At 41.4% G+C, this 19,205-nt stretch overlaps 3 protein-coding genes across 5 annotated transcripts in view; 2 read left to right on the top strand and 1 right to left on the bottom strand.

Moving 5' to 3' along the window:
* Positions 1-900: 900 nt before the first annotated feature.
* Positions 901-8,197, top strand: LOC113496116 (V-type proton ATPase catalytic subunit A). Of its 3 annotated transcripts, none has more exons than XM_026875234.1 (14): positions 901-999; positions 2,447-2,553; positions 3,283-3,395; positions 3,580-3,807; positions 4,025-4,162; positions 4,489-4,640; positions 4,924-5,048; positions 5,201-5,347; positions 5,720-5,935; positions 6,125-6,284; positions 6,540-6,609; positions 6,799-6,935; positions 7,072-7,261; positions 7,431-8,197. In XM_026875234.1, exons 2-14 carry the CDS (start codon positions 2,469-2,471, stop codon positions 7,521-7,523), a joined length of 1,854 nt encoding a protein of 617 aa, XP_026731035.1. In that variant the 5' UTR covers positions 901-999; positions 2,447-2,468; the 3' UTR covers positions 7,524-8,197. The 3 variants fall into 3 exon arrangements, with proteins under 3 accessions (XP_026731035.1, XP_026731037.1, XP_026731036.1); XM_026875236.1 differs by lacking the exon at positions 901-999 and adding an exon at positions 1,089-1,107; XM_026875235.1 differs by lacking the exon at positions 901-999 and adding an exon at positions 2,066-2,155.
* On the top strand, positions 8,015-17,361 carry LOC113495911 (spidroin-1-like). Its single transcript, XM_026874912.1, has 20 exons — positions 8,015-8,029; positions 8,822-8,920; positions 9,190-10,521; positions 10,697-10,754; positions 10,841-10,888; positions 10,968-10,994; positions 11,134-11,324; positions 11,397-11,957; positions 12,070-12,239; positions 12,450-12,556; positions 13,162-13,274; positions 13,498-13,594; positions 13,744-13,856; positions 14,152-14,229; positions 14,433-14,555; positions 14,821-14,964; positions 15,050-15,225; positions 15,806-15,941; positions 16,500-16,632; positions 16,951-17,361. Exons 1-20 carry the CDS (start codon positions 8,015-8,017, stop codon positions 17,103-17,105), a joined length of 3,876 nt encoding a protein of 1,291 aa, XP_026730713.1. The 3' UTR covers positions 17,106-17,361.
* LOC113496115 overlaps positions 17,352-19,205 on the bottom strand; it is a 23,803-nt gene continuing 21,949 nt past the window's right edge. The window contains exon 3 of the mRNA XM_026875233.1: positions 17,352-18,508. Coding sequence (XP_026731034.1) covers positions 18,400-18,508 — 109 coding nt within the window. The 3' untranslated portion in view covers positions 17,352-18,399. The remainder of the gene's footprint in view (positions 18,509-19,205) is intronic.

Here is a 19,205-nt window from a genome sequence, read left to right as displayed (position 1 = left end):
GTGAAAAAAAATACTAATCTGTTTTGGTTTTAATGAAAATAAATAATGACGTTCTTATATAATAGTCCTAATAAAACATTCACACTTGACTTCGTACTTAATAAAATTATTAAATATAAAGTCAGAAAACAAGATTTCTTCTTAGTGTTAACCTGCTAACAGTCGTGATCACCCATCCTTCTTCCGTTTGATCTGCATTATAAAAAGTTCGGAAAAGTTTAGCATAGTTTTTTATATATATTACATGTATTCTCCTAATATGTTTGTACCTGGTTTGTAAGTTACTTAAGTGTGGTTTTGTATACCCGTAATTAAGGTGAAATATGTACAATGTATGCTATAAATATAGAAAATGACAATCATGACATTTATTGTGCCACCATGTTTCAAACAAATATATGACACAGACACTCTTAGGGCAATCCAGAGGCTAAAGTATTGGTGAGTGTCGTTTGGCTTCTGGCTCATAAAAATAACAAAACAGAATTATTAAAAATATGCGTAGTTAGTTTTGATATTTATTTTCAGACAGGCATACGCTGGAAAAATTATGGAGAGGCCTACGTCCAGCAGTAGACTGCTATGGGCTGAGATGATGATGATGATGATGATACGACATTAGTGACAAGAATGCCGTTTTATTTGGGTGAGAAATTAATATTTTTTTATTTACTTATATATTTTTCCTAATCTACACAATCGTACTTTAGTAGATTTTCCACAAACTAAAAATTAAACTACCAAAAAGTTTTAGTAACACACAATCTTTTCATGTTATAATGACTTCAATATTCTAGGCGTTACGGGTGTTAATGGCTTGCACATAGTAAAATATCTTTGGTTATAGCTATGTGATCAAGTGTCAGAAAATCAATGAAGTGTGTGGAATAGACAATGAGGCATAGAGTTAGGTCAGCTGACTTCACTTTTATCATTGGTCTTGTGATAAGTTGTGATCCTCCGCCATTCTCGGTCCGTCTTTTCCATCTTTGTCGTCCCGTGAGTTGTATTTTTAATATTAAATAATTGTAATTCGTTATAAATTTAGTTTCGTTTGGTCGGTGTATGTGTTATTTACTGTGTGAAGTATAATTCTTCTGAATTGCGGTAAGATTGTTCCTGATTCTGCCATAGTCAATTTGGCTTGAAACCCATGTAATGTCACGCATTATTCAGATTTCTTGATATATATCCGGTACAGTTCTACTTTAAAGTGTTATTTGTTTTAATTTTAGCATATTTTGCCGTTAAAACTACTTTTAGCATTTGTATTTTGGTTTACGATAGTTAATTAGCCCTCCACCCATTTATCATGTGACTGGAGACTAATAAGATTTCAATCAGAATTTCATTCCTATACTTGTAAAATAACTGAAGCATCTTACCTGGACGGTGCGTATGCTTTTTGTGAAATAAAGAGAAGTGAAGGATCCTGAATAGTTGTGATGTTGTTCCTATGATTGTTAAGTGGAGGCTGCTGAATAAATACTTACAGGCTCTATCTATAGCGCTCAATAGGTATGTGGCTGATGTCCACTAGGAGAGCTTTTAACTGCTCCTTGTAAGCTGCCAAAAAAGCTTGTTTCATCATATTCTGTTATCTGAGAGCAATCTTTTCATACATATCTCACTATGGAAATCTACCATTATCCTAAAAATTACTTTTCATTTTACTTATTAATAAAAATATATGAAATTACTTTGCAATGTATGTAAAGTATATAAAATTTAGGTCATATGACCTAGTCTTTGGTTTTATTGATTAAGAGATTTCAAGAAGGTAGGTGCATTTTGGAGCTGCATCCATAACTAAATTCAGAAAAAACTCTGTATATCTATTGGCAGTGTATTCCTTCACATCTGATCATCTTTTTTCAAGCTTTCAGGTCAAGAATTTATTATGCCTCTATAATAGATTCTTGTCCTTAGTACAAAAGAAATAAGGTTCAATTAGTAAATGATAACTTTTTCAAAGCAAAATAATATTTCATTTTCCAAAATCTCCATGAAAAGAGATTTGACAGTGATGGATGAGTGTGTTTATCAGTGCTTATTGATAAAAGTTAGTGATCAGCTGATCTGCCAGTCTATGGTCACATCCCAACCAGTTACATTGCTGCACTATTGACTTAAGTTTGTAGCTACTATTACCAAGGTGTGTTATATAATTAGAGTTTATAATATTTTTAAAAACATTTTAAATAGGAAAAAAAATCAAACAATATCCAGTCAAGATAGTCCAAAGTGGTACCAGTAGTTGATCAAAATAAAGTGCTAAACTTAGTGCTAGACTTTTCTACAATAATAAGTTAGTGTACATATTTAATATTAGAGATACTACTAAATGATGGCAGAATCAAGAATGCTCATACTGTTTTGTGTGATTTTGTGTAACTATAGCAGTTCTGAAATAAATAATTTCAATGTCAGGTTTCTTTATGTACAGGTATAAGAATTAACCATTCATCATGGCGACCAAAGGCGGTTTGAAGACGATCGCCGGTGAAGAGAATGAGGACAAGTTCGGTTATGTCTTTGCCGTATCCGGTCCCGGTAAGTCCTACACATAACAATTACAGTTCTCCTATAGGCTTCGTTACATCAGATGACGTTAATCTTTCATAATATGAGATACAAGCTACAATGATGTATGTTTAGCTAGTGTGTGTACAATGTAAATACACATTGTTCCATAGTATACCAATTAGACACATTTGCTGAAAACCTAATCACTTTTTAGCAATTAAAACCTCCAAGGATGACATGAGAAATGCAAGGTCATTAATTTCCTATGCAAAATAGGTCGCAGTAAAATCGACGCCTATTACGTCATTCAACAACATTTGGCAGTGGTTTTGTGTTCAAATGACAGACAAATTATTATTGCTCTAGTTTTATATTCTATGCAGTTATGATATTACGAACAGGATGACTCTAGAGCTTGATGTAAATTAAATATTATGGTTGCAAGACTTACAGACAATGGAGTTGAGTATGTTATTACCTTAAAGGAAATAGCTTATATATCTTGCAAGTGTTATGCAAAAAGTACTGTTAAATGAGAGAATCATAGATGAGTTCTGCATATGTTATGCAAACTTAATGAGGAGTTGAAACAATTTATTTTTCCGATATAAGAATGAGCAACCTAAATCAAAAATATGGTTGAATATACCTTCAGTAGAATGAGTAATCTTCTTTCTTTAAAGTTAGTAACAACCAGGTTAGCGCATATTTCCGTACTAAGTTGAATAAGTAACAACATTTCGTTAACTATGACAGTCGTTACGGCGGAGAAAATGTCCGGATCGGCTATGTACGAGCTGGTGCGTGTCGGTTACCATGAGCTGGTGGGAGAGATCATTCGTCTCGAGGGTGACATGGCCACCATTCAGGTAAGTCTATCTATAATACCGTTATTTCATCATCTCTTCTTTTGATCTTAATATATAATTCGTACTTTGTAAAATACGAAATGTTATATGGCAACTTGTCTTCTGTCTTCTCATAATATTGCTGCATAGACAAGAAAATAAAAAAAATATGAGCAGTACAAAACATATTGTGTTCCTTGCATAGGTATACGAAGAGACATCAGGTGTGACAGTGGGTGACCCCGTACTGCGTACCGGCAAGCCCCTGTCCGTGGAGCTGGGCCCTGGTATCCTGGGATCCATCTTTGACGGTATCCAGCGTCCCCTGAAGGACATTAACGAGCTCACCCAGTCCATCTACATCCCCAAGGGTGTGAACGTTCCCAGTCTTGGTAGGGACGTCAGCTGGGAGTTCAACCCACTCAATGTAAAGGTAAGAAACAAAAACATATCGCAACTATTAAATAAATAGATTAACAAGAAAAATCGGGTAGTATTCTAAAGGTGTCCTATGAAATTTCAACCTTGGATTTGCAAAAGATGACCAAAACATATAACATGGTTAAGGAAAATTATATTACAAAAGCATTTTTTTTTAGAAAAATCATGTTGCGTATATTTATTAACAAAACTTTTCCTTTTGCTAACAGACCGGCTCGCACATCACCGGCGGAGACCTGTACGGTTTGGTGCACGAGAACACTCTCGTCAAGCACAGGATGCTCATCCCGCCCAAGGCCAAGGGTACCGTCACATACATCGCGCCCGCCGGCAACTACAAAGTCACTGTGAGTATACTTTGTATATATTGCTACAGTTTTGATGAAGGACATCTAAACTTGCGTAGAAGAAGTTATTTTTTAGCTCATAGTATCATGGTCCACTAGTGATAATAAGCCTCTTTTCTGTTAAAACACCACTTTCGCTGCAAGGAATCCAATCTTTGTATCTCATTGGGTTTTACAGAAAGTCCCCCAGACTTTCAACTTACGTCGCCATTGGCGGTATTCAGTCGTTCTCATGACATCTGAATAAGATGCCAAGGTCAGGTCTGGTTTAATTGCCCCTTAACTAAGGGTTATGTAGAGGTTTGTCACGGTCCGTGTGTCCGCAGGACGTGGTGCTAGAGACGGAGTTCGACGGTGAGAAGTCGTCGTACAGCATGTTGCAGGTGTGGCCCGTGCGCCAGCCCCGCCCCGTCACCGAGAAGCTGCCCGCCAACCACCCGCTGCTCACCGGGCAGCGTGTGCTCGACTCACTCTTCCCGTCAGTAACACATTTACACTCGCATACTTGTAATCACTCAATTATCTTGGCCTCCACAGCGCAGGCCTATGTGCCAGTTTCCAAAATTAATGGTCAACAACAAAAGTCTATTAACACTGTATCATGTACACGACTTATGACTTTGATTTTCTTGTGATCAACTCGATTTCTTCTGTCCTCTGCAATGCTATATTGTGGAAATCCCTAAAATGTAATTTGTAGTGTACAGCTAAAACAGTACCTATTAATATTGTAAATTTAATGTTATGTATGTTTGCCACAGCTGTGTCCAGGGTGGTACGACCGCCATCCCCGGAGCCTTCGGTTGCGGCAAGACTGTAATCTCGCAGGCGCTGTCCAAGTACTCCAACTCTGACGTCATCATCTACGTCGGTTGCGGAGAGCGTGGTACGTAAACTTGTGCACGATCTGAATGTATAATGCCAGCCTATAAAAGTTCCCATTATAAATGCAGGCTTGTTCTCATTTAAGGAAATATTTAGATATAAGAGAAGACATTTACATTAGAAAACATGACTAAAAGTATTTCCTTTGTTCAGGTAACGAGATGTCTGAGGTACTCCGTGACTTCCCCGAGCTGACGGTGGAGATCGAGGGTATGACAGAGTCCATCATGAAGAGAACCGCGCTCGTCGCCAACACCTCCAACATGCCTGTCGCTGCCCGAGAGGCCTCCATCTATACCGGTCAGCATTATAACTTATAATAACATCCATCATAAGATGAACTGTAGGGTTCACTTGAGAATATTAAAATAATTCATATAATTTATTCTTCTATGGTTCAATTTCCACTTGAAAGTTTGAAAGCTGAAGGTTTTTTTCGCCAATGAGTTACTTTGAGAAAAAAATTAAAAGTTTACCATTGGACCATGAGAGTGATGAATGACATGAATGAATGAGAGAGAGAGCTTAGTTGAAAAAAAAATGTGAGACATTGTATGGTACTTTCATATAAGTAAGTAACAAAAAAATCTTTTATCTCAATTTTTTGCAGTATGACTTTTTGCGTCAAACCATGTAACATACTTAATGATAATAATGTTATTGTCGCACCAGGTATCACTCTGTCCGAGTACTTCCGTGACATGGGCTACCACGTGTCCATGATGGCGGACTCCACGTCCCGCTGGGCGGAGGCCCTGCGTGAGATCTCGGGGCGCCTGGCCGAGATGCCGGCGGACTCGGGCTACCCCGCCTACCTGGGCGCGCGACTCGCCTCCTTCTACGAGCGCGCCGGGCGAGTCAAGTGTCTCGGAAACCCCGACAGGGAAGGTCAGTAACATGTTATTCTCATATATATTTTAAACGAATATAATATATGTAAATGAATTTGTATTTCTATTGAAATAAAAAGAGTGCATACTCTTTTGCTTCATGCCTTATCCTGCATGTTGTGTCCAATATCCACTTCGTTAAAAGTAAAGTTTAGACTAATTACTCACCAACAAAGCTATCGTTCAGGTTCTGTATCCATCGTGGGCGCCGTATCCCCGCCCGGAGGAGACTTCTCGGACCCCGTGACGGCGGCCACGCTGAGTATCGTGCAGGTGTTCTGGGGGCTGGACAAGAAGCTCGCGCAGAGGAAGCACTTCCCCTCCATCAACTGGCTCATCTCCTACAGGTGCTCTACCTAACATGTAGCTTACACATGACAAAAATGATGGCAAGATGAAACCAATAGAAAAAAAATGTTCACTGCCTGTCGACCACTGTAATAGCCTATTAGTCTCTTAGTCATGCAATGAGGAATAAAATGAATCAAGTTGTTGGTTTTTATAAAAGGGACAGATTTTAACTTTAAAGATTGGACGTAATAATCGAAGTAAAATTAAGTGATTTAGAATTTCGTGTGACTGAAGATATGTTTTTATTACAGCAAGTACATGCGTGCTCTGGATGAGTTCTACGACAAGAACTACGTCGAATTCGTGCCCCTCAGGACCAAGGTATGAATTGTACACAAACTAAATTCTAAAGTAACTTTTATGAATTATTGGTTTTCCCAGATAAAAAAATGATGTAAATAAAAAAATATTAAATCTTTAAATTGTGTAAGGATTGCTTTACATGTTCAGACTTATATGTCGGGCATATGCATCAGCCGTTGTTTATGAGTGATTTTGTCTCGCTATCAGGTCAAGGAGATCCTCCAGGAGGAAGAGGACCTCTCAGAAATCGTGCAGCTGGTCGGCAAGGCCTCGCTGGCCGAGACCGACAAGATCACCCTCGAGGTCGCCAAGCTGCTTAAGGACGACTTCCTGCAGCAGAACAGGTCAGTACACAACATCAATCTTTGAACTCTGAAGGTTAACTGCCAAGGTAACTAACTTCATATTTGAGTAGTGATCATAATTTGAGTACATCTTTTTTTTTTATAAGCTTGGTAGTAACAAGTGTTTATTCCTCAGCTACTCGTCATACGATCGTTTCTGCCCGTTCTACAAGACCGTGGGCATGCTGAAGAACATCATCTCGTTCTACGACATGTCCCGCCACGCCGTGGAGTCCACCGCGCAGTCCGACAACAAGGTCACGTGGAACGTCATCCGCGACGCCATGGGCAACGTGCTCTACCAGCTCTCATCCATGAAGTTCAAGGTATGAGGGATACTTTAAGATCCTTGCTGACTGCAATCTGTTACAGAAGTATTAAGAGACAGCTTTCAATAGTAAATGAAGCCCAATTCACGTCACCAGAATGACGCCTGGAATTGCTTACTTTGGATGACTGATTTTACTTATATTTAAATGATGATGTATTTCCCAGGACCCCGTTAAAGATGGAGAAGCCAAGATCCGAGCCGACTTCGACCAGCTCCTGGAAGACATGGCGGCTGCCTTCCGCAACCTCGAGGACTAGGCGCGCACGGCGGGCTGGCGGCTAGCGACGCCGGGCCACAACATCGCATATTGTTAATACACTATAGACGTAAATAAATGTGTTAAAGTCTACGTAGTGTGTATAGGATTAATTATATTACTCGTATTTCAATGCAGAATTATTGATTCCAATTGTTGAAATTGAGCGCTCGCGCTCGCGCGGCGGAGCCCCTCTCCATTTGTAAATACACGAACAAATGCCGCCGCGCGTCCGCGACCGGCTCGCAGTTAATTAGTTGTTATTTATATAAAATATATACTATTTATACACTAACAATCAATTGTTTTATGCCCGTTTATATTTTCGCGAGTTTTTAAAAGTCATAATATCGAGTACCCTCTTGCATTCCACGTTATTATTAGAGTTTTAATCGAAGTAACATGTTTTTTGTTAAAAAAAAATTGAATATGCAGTTTTTTACGCTTTTCGTGTCTAGATATCAGTGTTACCAGCATTTCGATATATCGGCAATGTTTAAGAGTTCAGTATTATGTTTACTTTGATAGTTCGCTGTGTTTGAGCTAGCGACGCGCGGCGTCTTGTACAAAAATCATGCGCAATAATAACGTATATTACTTGCTGTTTGAACCTCTGTGACGTTACGTGTTGAGGAGACGAAAGTTATAAATAAATAAATAATTAAATAAAGTGTAGACAATGTTGTATTATTTATAAATACCCTACTCCTGTACACAGTTATCTCAGATGTCTTTCAAGTCTGATCACAGTATTTCGCATGCTACCATACGACACCTTTGTCTGATTACAAGTTTTTTGGAATATTTCCGCCACTTGCTTGTTATTGAAAACAATATAAACCAGGATAAAATAAGGGAGATAAATTCTGATACATACTTCAATTGTTACAAGTCGCGTATCTTACTTCAACTGTTGATTGTGCGACAAGGGGCAAATATGCACATGTGACCCACCGCGGCAGCACGTGTCTCACACAGAGTACATTCTGATATACTGATATATCTCATCACCAAACCCCGTGTGGAGCAAATCCTAGAGGATTATTCGTAGGTGTATTCTTAGCCAAGTGTGCAACTAGCTTGGATTTAGGAATAATTGAATTTTTAAAGAAGGTTGCACCATAAAAGTCTGGCTAGTTATATTTCTGTCACGTATTAAATAGATAGTGACGCACGTACCTATGTATACTATCGACATTTGTAGAATTTTCAGAACAAAGCGTTCGCAGAATTTGTGAAAGGTATTATATTGTTTCTCTGAAACAAGGGCTAAATAATATCAATACTTACATGTAAAAGTCGAAATTACGTAAGTTTTTAGACGAACTCACCATGAGCGACAAGACGCTGCTTCTCAACGTTGAAGAACTGATCAACTGTGCTTTTGGGTCTATCGATGTAAGTTAAATATTGATTTTGTAATAATGAACAACAAAATGTCATAAATAATACTCTAACAAGTATTTTAACTATATGGGTTGTAGCTATGTGTTGTGTGTATCACTTTGGGTGGTTCAATTCTTGTCTTTGAACACGTTTTTGTTTTGGACGGTTCAGTTATTTAAGAATTTATAAGTATTAGGTGTTCAATATTTGAGAAAAACGTGTTTCTACGCGGGGATCAGCTAGTACTGCATAAACTATTAAAAACAACTTTCTCATTTCAGAAAAACACGGTGAACTTTAAAATGGTTCAAGCTGTGCTCCATATTTTCGCGCGCCAGTTGCGTCTACTAGAGCAGGACGTAGAGATTAAGTTTGATGAAGTACAACAACTAGAGAAAGAAATGAAGGAAAGAGGAGCCGATGCTAGACACAAGCAAAGAGATGAACAGTCGGATAGCTCGTCGTATGATAGTCCTCGTGGCCAGGAGAAATCTGTGAGAGAAGAAACGATACCCGAAGAAGATTTCAATGATCAAACTGGGGGCAGAGACACACGGGGTAAAGATAAAGACCAAGAGAGTCGCGGAAGTTCAAAGGATAGACAGAAAGACAAGGGAAGAGATAAAGAAGATAGAGGCAGAAGTGGCGAGCGTAGAGGACGCGAGGATGACCGTGGAGGACGCGAGGACGACCGTGGTGGTCGCGAGGACGACCGTGTTGGTCGCGAAGACGACCGTGGTGGTCGCGATGCCGATCGTGGTGGACGCCAGGATGATCGTGGTGGACGTCAGGATGATCGTGGTGGACGCCAGGACGATCGTGGAGGACGCGAAGCCGATCGTGGTGGACGCGATGGCGATCGTGGCGGGCGTGATGCCGATCGTGGAGGACGCGAAGCCGATCGTGGTGGACGCGATGGCGATCGTGGCGGGCGTGATGCCGATCGTGGAGGACGCGAAAGCGATCGTCGCGGAAAAGAAGCCGATCGTAGTGAACGTGAAGCCGATCGTGGTGAACGCGATGCCGATCGGGGTGGACGTGAAGCCGATCGTGGTGGACGCGATGCCGATCGTGGTGGACGCGATGCCGATCGTGGTGGACGCGATGCCGATCGTGGTGGACGCGATGCCGATCGTGGTGGGCGCGATGCCGATCGTAGCGGACGCGATGGCAGTCGTGGCGGAGAATATGATGATGAGCGCGACGCACGCGGAGCTGAGCCAGGTGGGCAAGTTGGTGGGAAAGGAGGTCGCGGCGGAGAAAGTGGCAAGGAGCGTAAGGAACGCACTAAAGATCGTGGTAAAAGTGGAGATCGCGATAAGGAAAGTAAACGAGGTGGGGGCCGAAGTGCGGACCGTGAGGGTCGCAGTGGTGACCGCGAGGAAGGCCGTAGCGGTGACCGCGAGGGTGGACGTAAGACAAAAGACCGTGGCGGGCGAGGTGGCCGCGAAGGGGGGCGCGATGGTGACCGTGACGACGATCGTGATAGTGGGCGCGATGGGGACAGTCGTGGGGCCAAGAGTAGCCGCGGTGGAGGCAGAGCAGATGATCGTGACGACAGCAGCCGCGGCGGCGGAAGTCGGGGTGGCAAATCTCCTGACACCGTGAAATCTGTAAGCAGTCCTGAATGGATATCTTCTTGAAGATTACTATAGTAAAAAGTAAAAAAATTGTGTGATCCTGAAAATATGTATAAAAAACATTTGGAGGCTTTTGCCTTACTGAGGGACACACGTTTTGGTAGAATTTGAGTAAACATTTAGATATAATTTGTTTGTATTGTTCTAGGGATCACAGGGCAGAGGTTCAGCAAGAGAGGGATCGCGCACAAGTATTGTAGTATCAGGTAAAATGTTGCTGATGATCGTAATAACTTAAAGGGATAAAATATTGCAGCAGGGTAAATAATTACTTTTTTTGGATTAAATTTAGAGGCCGAGCGCAAAGGTGGAAAAGGAGCTCAGGACACCGTTTTAGTCGGTAAATACATTACACTTACAATACAATACCTGAACAAAATTATTGTTTCATAATTTTGAAAAAAAAAAATTTTTTTCAGTTGAGAAGGGTCAAGCCGGGCGACAAGGTATGTTCAAGGCTCATGGAGTGGGTGCTATAATGAATAGCACCCACTCCATGAAGACTGGATGAAGATTGGATGCATATTCTTGTCAATTTTAGTGAGAGAGTCAGTTTTATGGATCCTGCTATTCTTTCTGAATCAGATCTTCGCCATCGTGTTGGCAGCATTGAAGTAGTATCCCCTACCCAGTTTGCAATGCTGTATAAAGCTGTACAAGATCTGATGACATTGGCGGGACCAGTGCCAATGCCGGCCTTACCCGATAATGAGAAACTTCGGAAAGACCTCGCTGCCGGCACTGCGTCTCTCACGGACACCATGCAAGCCATGCAGGTATTGTCGCTTTATGAAAAAAAATATCTCTAGGCATGCAATCATTAAAATGTGGGGTGTTTCGATTACCAGTTGAATGCCCGCGTGCAAGCGGCAGAAGAAGCGCTGACTCGTATGGCAGGGCTGCTCACCCAGCTAGCGGCAGCTGGCGCTTTGCCTGATGATGTGACCAATCAAATCGGAAACTTTGAAGCTGACTTCAAGCAAGCTGCTATCACTGCCTCGAGCCTAGCACGTGGTGCTGAAGGCGGAGGCGGTGGTCCGGGAGCCGGGGGCGCAGGAGCTGGTGGGGTCTTGGCGGTGCTAGCTGCTGGTACTGGCGCGGGGACAGGGGCAGGCGCAGGGACAGGCGCTGGCGCAGGGACAGGCGCTGGTGTGGGGACAGGGGTCGGTGTGGGGACAGGGGCTGGTGCGGTCGGTGCGGGTGGGGTGGGCGGCGGTGGTGGCGGTGGCGGTGTAGGCGGCGGGGGCGGTGGAGGAGGTGGAGGAGGTGCTCCTGCTGGTGGCGGAATCAGTGCGGGAGGGGCGAAGGGGCCAGGCGTTGGGGCTGGCGGAGGCTACGGCGGAGGTGGAGGTGTATCGTCCGGCGGCGGGCCGGGGTCAAGTTCTGGCACCCAAAGCAGCCCTACATCGGTAAATAATTTTTAATTGTGTATAAAATTAATGAACCAGTTCGAAATAGAATTAGGCGACCTCATGAAGCTCTAACTGCCGAGTATAATCACAATCGTCTTCATCCCTTTAGACTGCAAAGAATCGTCAATCGATTCAGCAACGTAGGTCGGTGGCTGTCGATCAGCAGAAGGCGCACGCGGCGGACAAGGACCCGCGGCACGCGCGCGCCTCCTCCGTGTCCGCGGCGCTGGCGGCCGGCGCCGGGGGGCTCACCGCCGGAGTTACACAGCCAGAGTTGGCGTAAGGCTATCTGTATTTCATCTATTTTCTTTAATATGCTACACAGAGGTATGTACGACGCACAGCAATAAGTCGCCCTAAGAGGTCAGGCTGTATTGCAGAACTTCATTTAGCTGAGGGTCGTTCTTGAATAGTGCTGTAATTCTCGAAAAGATACCAGAAAAAAACATTAAAGTATTCCAGTTTTCATTGAGAAGTGTTTACTTTCAGAGATATCCTGCAATGTTTGAAGACTGAAATCATAAAGGAAATATCGTCTATGACTGCTAAGTCCTCGTTTGCTTCTGAAAATGCAAATAACGTCGCCAAGTCTGTAGGTAAGCGGTACAATAGGTCATAAAAAAATTGGGATTACTATTTCAGTTGGATCTTTTCTATCAATTCTTTATTTATTTATCATCATCATTGTCAAATGAAATAGTCCATTAGCTGACCAACGTAGTAATTTTTAATTTGAATAAAATATCTACTTCTCGTGACCGTTTTTCTATCACCAGTGTTTTTAAACATCCTTTACTTGAGTTTTAACGTCAATTATTATATCTAAGGTTATACTATATTATAGCTTTTAATAACGTTTCAAAGCGATATTGTAAAGCATTTGATTAATTTACTATAGCTGATAGATTGAATCTGTTTTATTCTGCCAAATTGTAATAATTTACTTTCAGGCACTTTACGCAATTTATTTTACGCACTACATTCTGATGTCTGCTACTAGCTTTAATATGTGCCAGTGTCATTGGCAGACATATTTATAGATCAACCCATTTAAAAGGGTTGTTTTTACGAAATTCGGAAAATTGCATGCGTCATAATAACGTCAGTCAAAGGGTTAGGATCGACAGAGTATACTGATTGTATTGAGCATTGCGAGGTGCCTAAAATGTGTTCATTAACATTTTACCCGTTATTGTTTCAGCTGAAAAGCTCGACATAGCATTGAAGCTAGACAAGCGCATCACCAAGCTTTACGGGCAGACTGCTGACTACGCTGAACAGCTGAGCGGGTTCGACTCCGGACTTACCACACAGGTATAAATAACAGCAGCAGACAATATTTGAAATGAAAAATATGTTCTTTATAGTTGACAAAAGGGCAAATATAAACGTATTGGAGAAATAGATATTAGCTCAATAATTTAAAGCAGATCTAGATACAAAAAAACGCCCACAAACTGTGCGCGAAATTGATACCGAAATTTTGTTGTTATTTTTATACGAAATATTTAACCGTTTTTGATGTTACCTGCTTCAGATGGCAAGTTTCCAAGAACAGATGATGCAAATGAGGTCTGACCTGAAGGGAGGCATCACTCAGCTGGAGTCGGCCAACAACAACGCAGAGACAGCTGGTCAGTCTCTAACTACTGGTTCATTAACAAAGGACTTGCACCTGCGATAATGGACCCTATAAAAACTGTAGTTAAAGCTCATTTTACATTATTTTTGATGAATCTGGAGTTGTGGTTTAAGTTGCTGGTTGACAAAAGGATATTTTCAGCCATAATGGAGTTGACTGAACACTACGAGGGTCTGGTGACCGAGCTGGATGCCACGTTGCACGCGCACCAGGGTCTCACTGCCTTGCAGAAGCAGCTGAGCGAAGAACTGAGAGTAAGTGGACATCCATATTATCAAAAAAACTTCTACTTGGTTTGGTTTCGTATGCATAAAACCTGAGAAAAACGAAAAATGCTCTACATTTAAATATCGATCTTTATTTCTTATGAAAAATACCATAAATAGCTCAAATAATTCAGTTGCTCACTGCGATTCTGTAAGTATAATGAGTGGAAAATAATATTTAGAGGGTTTTTTTCTAAATAAAACTGTAAATCCTATACTCTATCCTGTTCTGTAAGAAAAATATTCCAGTGTATCTATATCTAAGTGCTTTTGACGACTTCAGAGTCTCGTGGAGTGTGTGGAGATGCTTCGTGAACAGAAGGCTGACCGTGATGAAGTGTTCGATGGGCTCCGAGATAAGGTAATTGTATCCTCTAACTCCATAAACGAGAAATACCAGACTTCTGTATAGGATGCTTTAAATTTGCTTTGTGCACAAGATATGAACTTTTTGCTTCCATACCTGTTTTTCCCCATAGCAAAGTGGCAACGGTCGAAAATTCTCCTCCCAGATCTCGCCCATACATTTGCGATAGTATTGAGTAAATGTCCTGTTATGTTCAGGCTGATATCAGTCGCCTGGAAGGTCTACTGCATGAGGATGCCTTCGCTGTGGCTCGGGACGACCTGGAGAAGCGGCTAGAAATGTGCTACGAGAAGTTCAAGAAACAGGACCGCGTGTGGCTGGTCAGTTTCTTGCAAGCATTTTGTAGGCTCTAGGTTCATAATTGTGTGATCTAAGCTTTGTGAACATAGATGAAGTCGCTTCTTAGCGTGAGTAAAAACGTTCCTGTATAGAATCATATTTTTTAAAACGACATGGATTTTTTGGCCTTGACGTTAAATTACCATGTTTTTTGGCATAGTTTATGAAACCGGCTTAAATTGCAATCGTTTGCAGTCTATTATTACACCGGAAGACTGTCATCCTGTCCCTGTTTTTGTGTTACAGGGAGCTATTAGCGACTTAACAACAATAGCAGAGGGCAAAGCTGAGATTATGCAACTGCTAGTGATCAAGGACAACGCTACGGACGAGCTGAAGACCATTCAGGAAACGCTGCGGCAACTGTACATCATGCTGGGCGAGCCCAAGGTAGGTTAGAGCTGCACCGGTCTGAACGTATATGCTTTTAGTCGAATAAGTAAAGCATAACTTCCTGGTCCGCTCCTTGTTCCAGGCGGCGATGCTGACGCGCACCCTGGCGAAGGGCGCCATGTGCGCGTCGTGCCTGGTCCCCGCGCTGATGGAGCCCTTCGACCTGAACCACGGCAAGCCCTTCCCGCTGCCCGCGCTGCGCCCGCCCGACGAGCCCTGCCTCACCGGGACCACGCTGCCGCCCCCACCAGACGAACGGTAACATCGGCTTTCTTAAATTTCTGACATGAGAACCACGACAGGAGATATCAAGAAGAGACGGTAAAACCACAACCGTGTTTTGTAGCCGATTCGTACAAGGTATAGTTTATGATATATTTTTTACTTTATGTTTATTACTTGGTTCCATCAGGAATACGACATTTTCGTTTTCGCTTTCAAATCGTGGGTCTCGGATGTTATTAATATATCTTTTAATGTTTTTGGATAGTCGAAAGCCAAAAGTCTGATAGCAAGTATTTTCAAGGCATATCGTGGAGCCCGAGTTGCTGGGTTGTGGAAGTGAAATAAGTTATTGTTCCATGTAAAACACTGTTACTTAGCTGCTTCCGTGTAGACTGGGACTCGACACCAACATAGTTAGAAAAGGCTTTTGCCCAACGAAGGATTATATCGAGCAAGTGTAATATTTTTTTATTTTTTGCCAAGTATCCCGGTCACCGGTTTAACGGGCAACCATTCCTGTCATTTTAATGGCTCTTTTTAGATTTTTAAAGAGTGGCTATTAAGACAAGTGTGTTTGAGTGTGTTAGGAATGTAATATGTTGTGTATGTTCAGGGAGCACGTGTGCCGCCGCTGGGTGGGCGGGTCGCACACGCTGATGGTGGGCAACGTGACGCACGAGCGCGCCGGCGCCAGCCAGCTGCGCGCCGCGCCCACCAAGCGGTACGCGGGCTATGGCACCGACGGACGGGTGAGCTGCTGCTGGCTGTCACACGTACACGATAGGGTATCACTTATCAGGACCTCCCCGATATTCGCTGCATCTTTCAACTTCGGTAATATTATGACAAATGAAAACAAACTGTTCGTACTTGACCTAAATTATATCTAATATGGTGGGTATTTTCTGCCGTCCACATTAATTATCGTTCAGAGTATCGCAGAGTTTTGTTTTGCTCTTTCATGATCAAAACTTTTGTACTGTATTTTTACATATGCCATCTAATCATTAAAAGTATTAGTTCAACGCATAATGTGAGCTGTCGGTAATTAGTCTACAGATGTCGCTCCAACTATCTGTTAACATTGCCGTCCCACAGAAACTGTTTAAGAAGTATGCTTTTATGTTTTAATTTTAATAGTAGAATTTATTTACTATTTGGTACGCAATGTTGACGTTCATGTTATTATACTCAACGATGTTTAGGTCACGGATTAAACTATACTATCCTTTTGTATTTCTTCCGTGCATACATTTCATGAGTGTGTGGGAGTAGGTGTGATGTATGTAATGTGTGGCCATGTTTAGCTGTACATGCTGGAGGAGGAGCTGCAGCCGTGCCTGGAGTGCAACCGCTTCAGCCCGCAGGCGGCCGAGGCGGGCGCCGGCGACTCGCACGCCAAGCGCTCCCACCCCGCCAAGCATCCCTCGCCTCACAAAGGTTACCATTTTTTCTTGGAGGAAATGAATATGATCTTATTCTGTCCTTAAGAAAAGGGGCTACATCTTTACTTTGCCTGAGGAGTTGACGCAAGTAATTAATAAGGAAAAATATTTACGTAAAATAAGCCTACGAACATTTTTTTATCCGAATGGCTTCTGCTGAACAGTTCTGTGATACATTCGGGACTACATTAAGTATGTGGATTAAAGACACATTGTTTCAGTTCCTTATTGAAATCGCTTGTTGAGGTCTGTATGTAGGTTGACGCTTACGTTAGTTCTTTAGATTATGGAAATAATTTATTGTAATTACCAGAAGAGGCAGCAGGCGACAAGGCCGCGGAAGTAGAAGAAGACAAGAAGGAGAAGGCAGAGGAGGAAGAAAACGAAGGGTCGGTGATGTCGGTGGTACCGAGCCACCACCCCCCGCCCTTCGTGGCGGAGATGTTCAGCAAGCTGCAGCTGAACTAGCTGGGAGGTAGGGCTACTGAGAAGGAGGGACCTGGTGCGCGGTCTACGTCCACCATCGATAAACACATTGATAAATTCAACTGACTTGTTTTACTATGTCATTGAAACATCGTTTATTTCTTACATGATTTATGGTATATTTTTTACTTCCTATTTGCTTTTTAAACACTCTACTGTATGAAATGGCGCAGTCGTTCGAAGTTTTAGATTTTTTACTGAATTTCTTGAAGTCAATAAAACGAACTCTTTATTTCAATTATTTTTTATTTTAATCGTACAAAAATAAATAAATAATTTACATTCTCTGAAAAAGCGTATTTACAACTTACAGCGCCATCTATTAAATAAAAATAAAATTAGGTTACAAAGTTATAGTTAAATATAGTATGTTGCATAAATAAAACGATGATAGAATTCCAATCTCGTAAATGTAAGACATTTAGGTCTCTGACATTTAGGTCTTAGAAACAATTTAATAATTTACTTAATGAATAAAAGTAACTCAACGAATTAGTGATTAAATAATTTAATCTAATAGAATAAATACAATAATTTACGAGACAATAGCCTTTTGATATAAATAGTTATTTGGTAACAATAAATACGAACGAAGCGATGTCGCCAGCTGGTGGTGTGCAGTGTAGTGGTGGTGGTACTGACATTAGGAACGACTCGTTATATGGCGGGTGCCACTGATGGCTACTCACGTAAGGCCTGCCTTTCGCTAAGCGCTTAAAAATCGACCTTGCGATTATTAGTCGTCTCGATTTTGTAAGCTTTATTTACAATTTACGTCACAAGCTTTATTTATAATGCGATGCACAACAAATAGATCACTTCCCTCTATTTTGCTGCACAATAACTTTTTAATAAATAAACCGTGACTTTCTCACCCTGGAACCTTAGCATCTATACTAACTAACTTAAGACTACAGAATAAATAACAATAAATTATTTGTTTACTGGTCACACTACCAAGAATTGTTGTCTTTCATTGATGTGTTCCAATTTTAAAGTCGATTCGATTTTGTATTGCTTACAATGAATAGAATAATATTTGAATAACTTACATAAATATCTGAAATTCAAAGGAAAGAACTTATTTACAACGAAAAATAAGATCACTAACGATGGATCGATGGAACAATTTACCAATATGGTAATTGGTTTCTATAATTTTTGCCAACAAAAAATAATTTTCGTTCTCGAACAACAGGGCCCTTGCTCAATTTACAGCAGGATTCTAGTAAAGTATTCAATTGGTAAGGTGTCCCTGAATATTACGAAGATTCTTCTAGTGCTGATCACATCGGAAGCGGTGGCAGTCGTGGTCCTTGCTGGCCTTCATGACGTCACCGAGCTGGTGCGCCACCGTCGCTGCGCCTGCGCCGCCACGGGAAATGCTGCGATTACAGAAGGGATACAAGTTAGTATATCGGTAACAGGTACCTAGAAGTAGTAGACAAGCCAATTTAACGAAACAATACAACGAATTAAACCAACTCTGGTTTAAAATTTATATTTGAATCGAATCATTTTGTTTCGCTCCCTTCACAACTTGCTACTTAATTTTTGCAGTCCCAAATCGTTGTTATTAAAGAGCATCATCAACCCCGCTGGGGTAAGATTAGGTTAGTTAGTTCTAGGCGTTATAAAAAAGTACCCTTGTTTCAAGAACAATAGCTTTTCCCAATTTCCTTTGTTGAAGGAGGTTAACCCTGCGCCTGCCCGTGGCGGGTCATACCACGGAGCACGCTTTCTATCCGCCATCGCCGCATCGCCATGCTTTATGACTTAGAAACTATATTGACACTAGTTTTGTGGCGAGTTTCTTTTTGTACTGTTTTCCCTTTTGTTTCGATAGCTGTCTTTGGGTGGTCGTGTTGAAAGGTTACCTGTTGAGGTCGCATGTACTTATCGTACATTTTTTACTTGAAGGGATGTCGAAGATTTGATTGTCAAAGACGTTTTTCAGGTTTGTGGACTTTAAATTACTTAAGTAAGTTTAGTTATGAACGTAACTCTTTTAAACCACTATTAAATAAAAGTGGTTTGGAAGATGATTTCGAAAATAAGAAAGAACAGTTGCACGAGTTCATA

This window comes from Trichoplusia ni, chromosome 7 (genome assembly GCF_003590095.1).
Source record: "Trichoplusia ni isolate ovarian cell line Hi5 chromosome 7, tn1, whole genome shotgun sequence".
In the NCBI taxonomy this organism is placed as follows: Eukaryota; Metazoa; Arthropoda; class Insecta; order Lepidoptera; family Noctuidae; genus Trichoplusia; species Trichoplusia ni.
This window is presented reverse-complemented; position numbering and strand designations above follow the sequence as displayed.

Bases quoted from the DNA above. Each gene is read 5' to 3' on its own strand.
- LOC113495911 (XM_026874912.1), top strand. The intron at 8,921-9,189 runs GTAAGTTAAATA...TTCTCATTTCAG, and splicing joins GTGCTTTTGGGTCTATCGAT to AAAAACACGGTGAACTTTAA. The intron at 10,522-10,696 runs GTAAGCAGTCCT...GTATTGTTCTAG, and splicing joins CTCCTGACACCGTGAAATCT to GGATCACAGGGCAGAGGTTC.
- LOC113496116 (XM_026875234.1), top strand. From the start codon at position 2,469: ATGGCGACCAAAGGCGGTTTGAAGACGATCGCCGGTGAAGAGAATGAG. The intron at 5,049-5,200 runs GTACGTAAACTT...TCCTTTGTTCAG, and splicing joins CGTCGGTTGCGGAGAGCGTG to GTAACGAGATGTCTGAGGTA. The intron at 6,936-7,071 runs GTCAGTACACAA...TTTATTCCTCAG, and splicing joins GACTTCCTGCAGCAGAACAG to CTACTCGTCATACGATCGTT.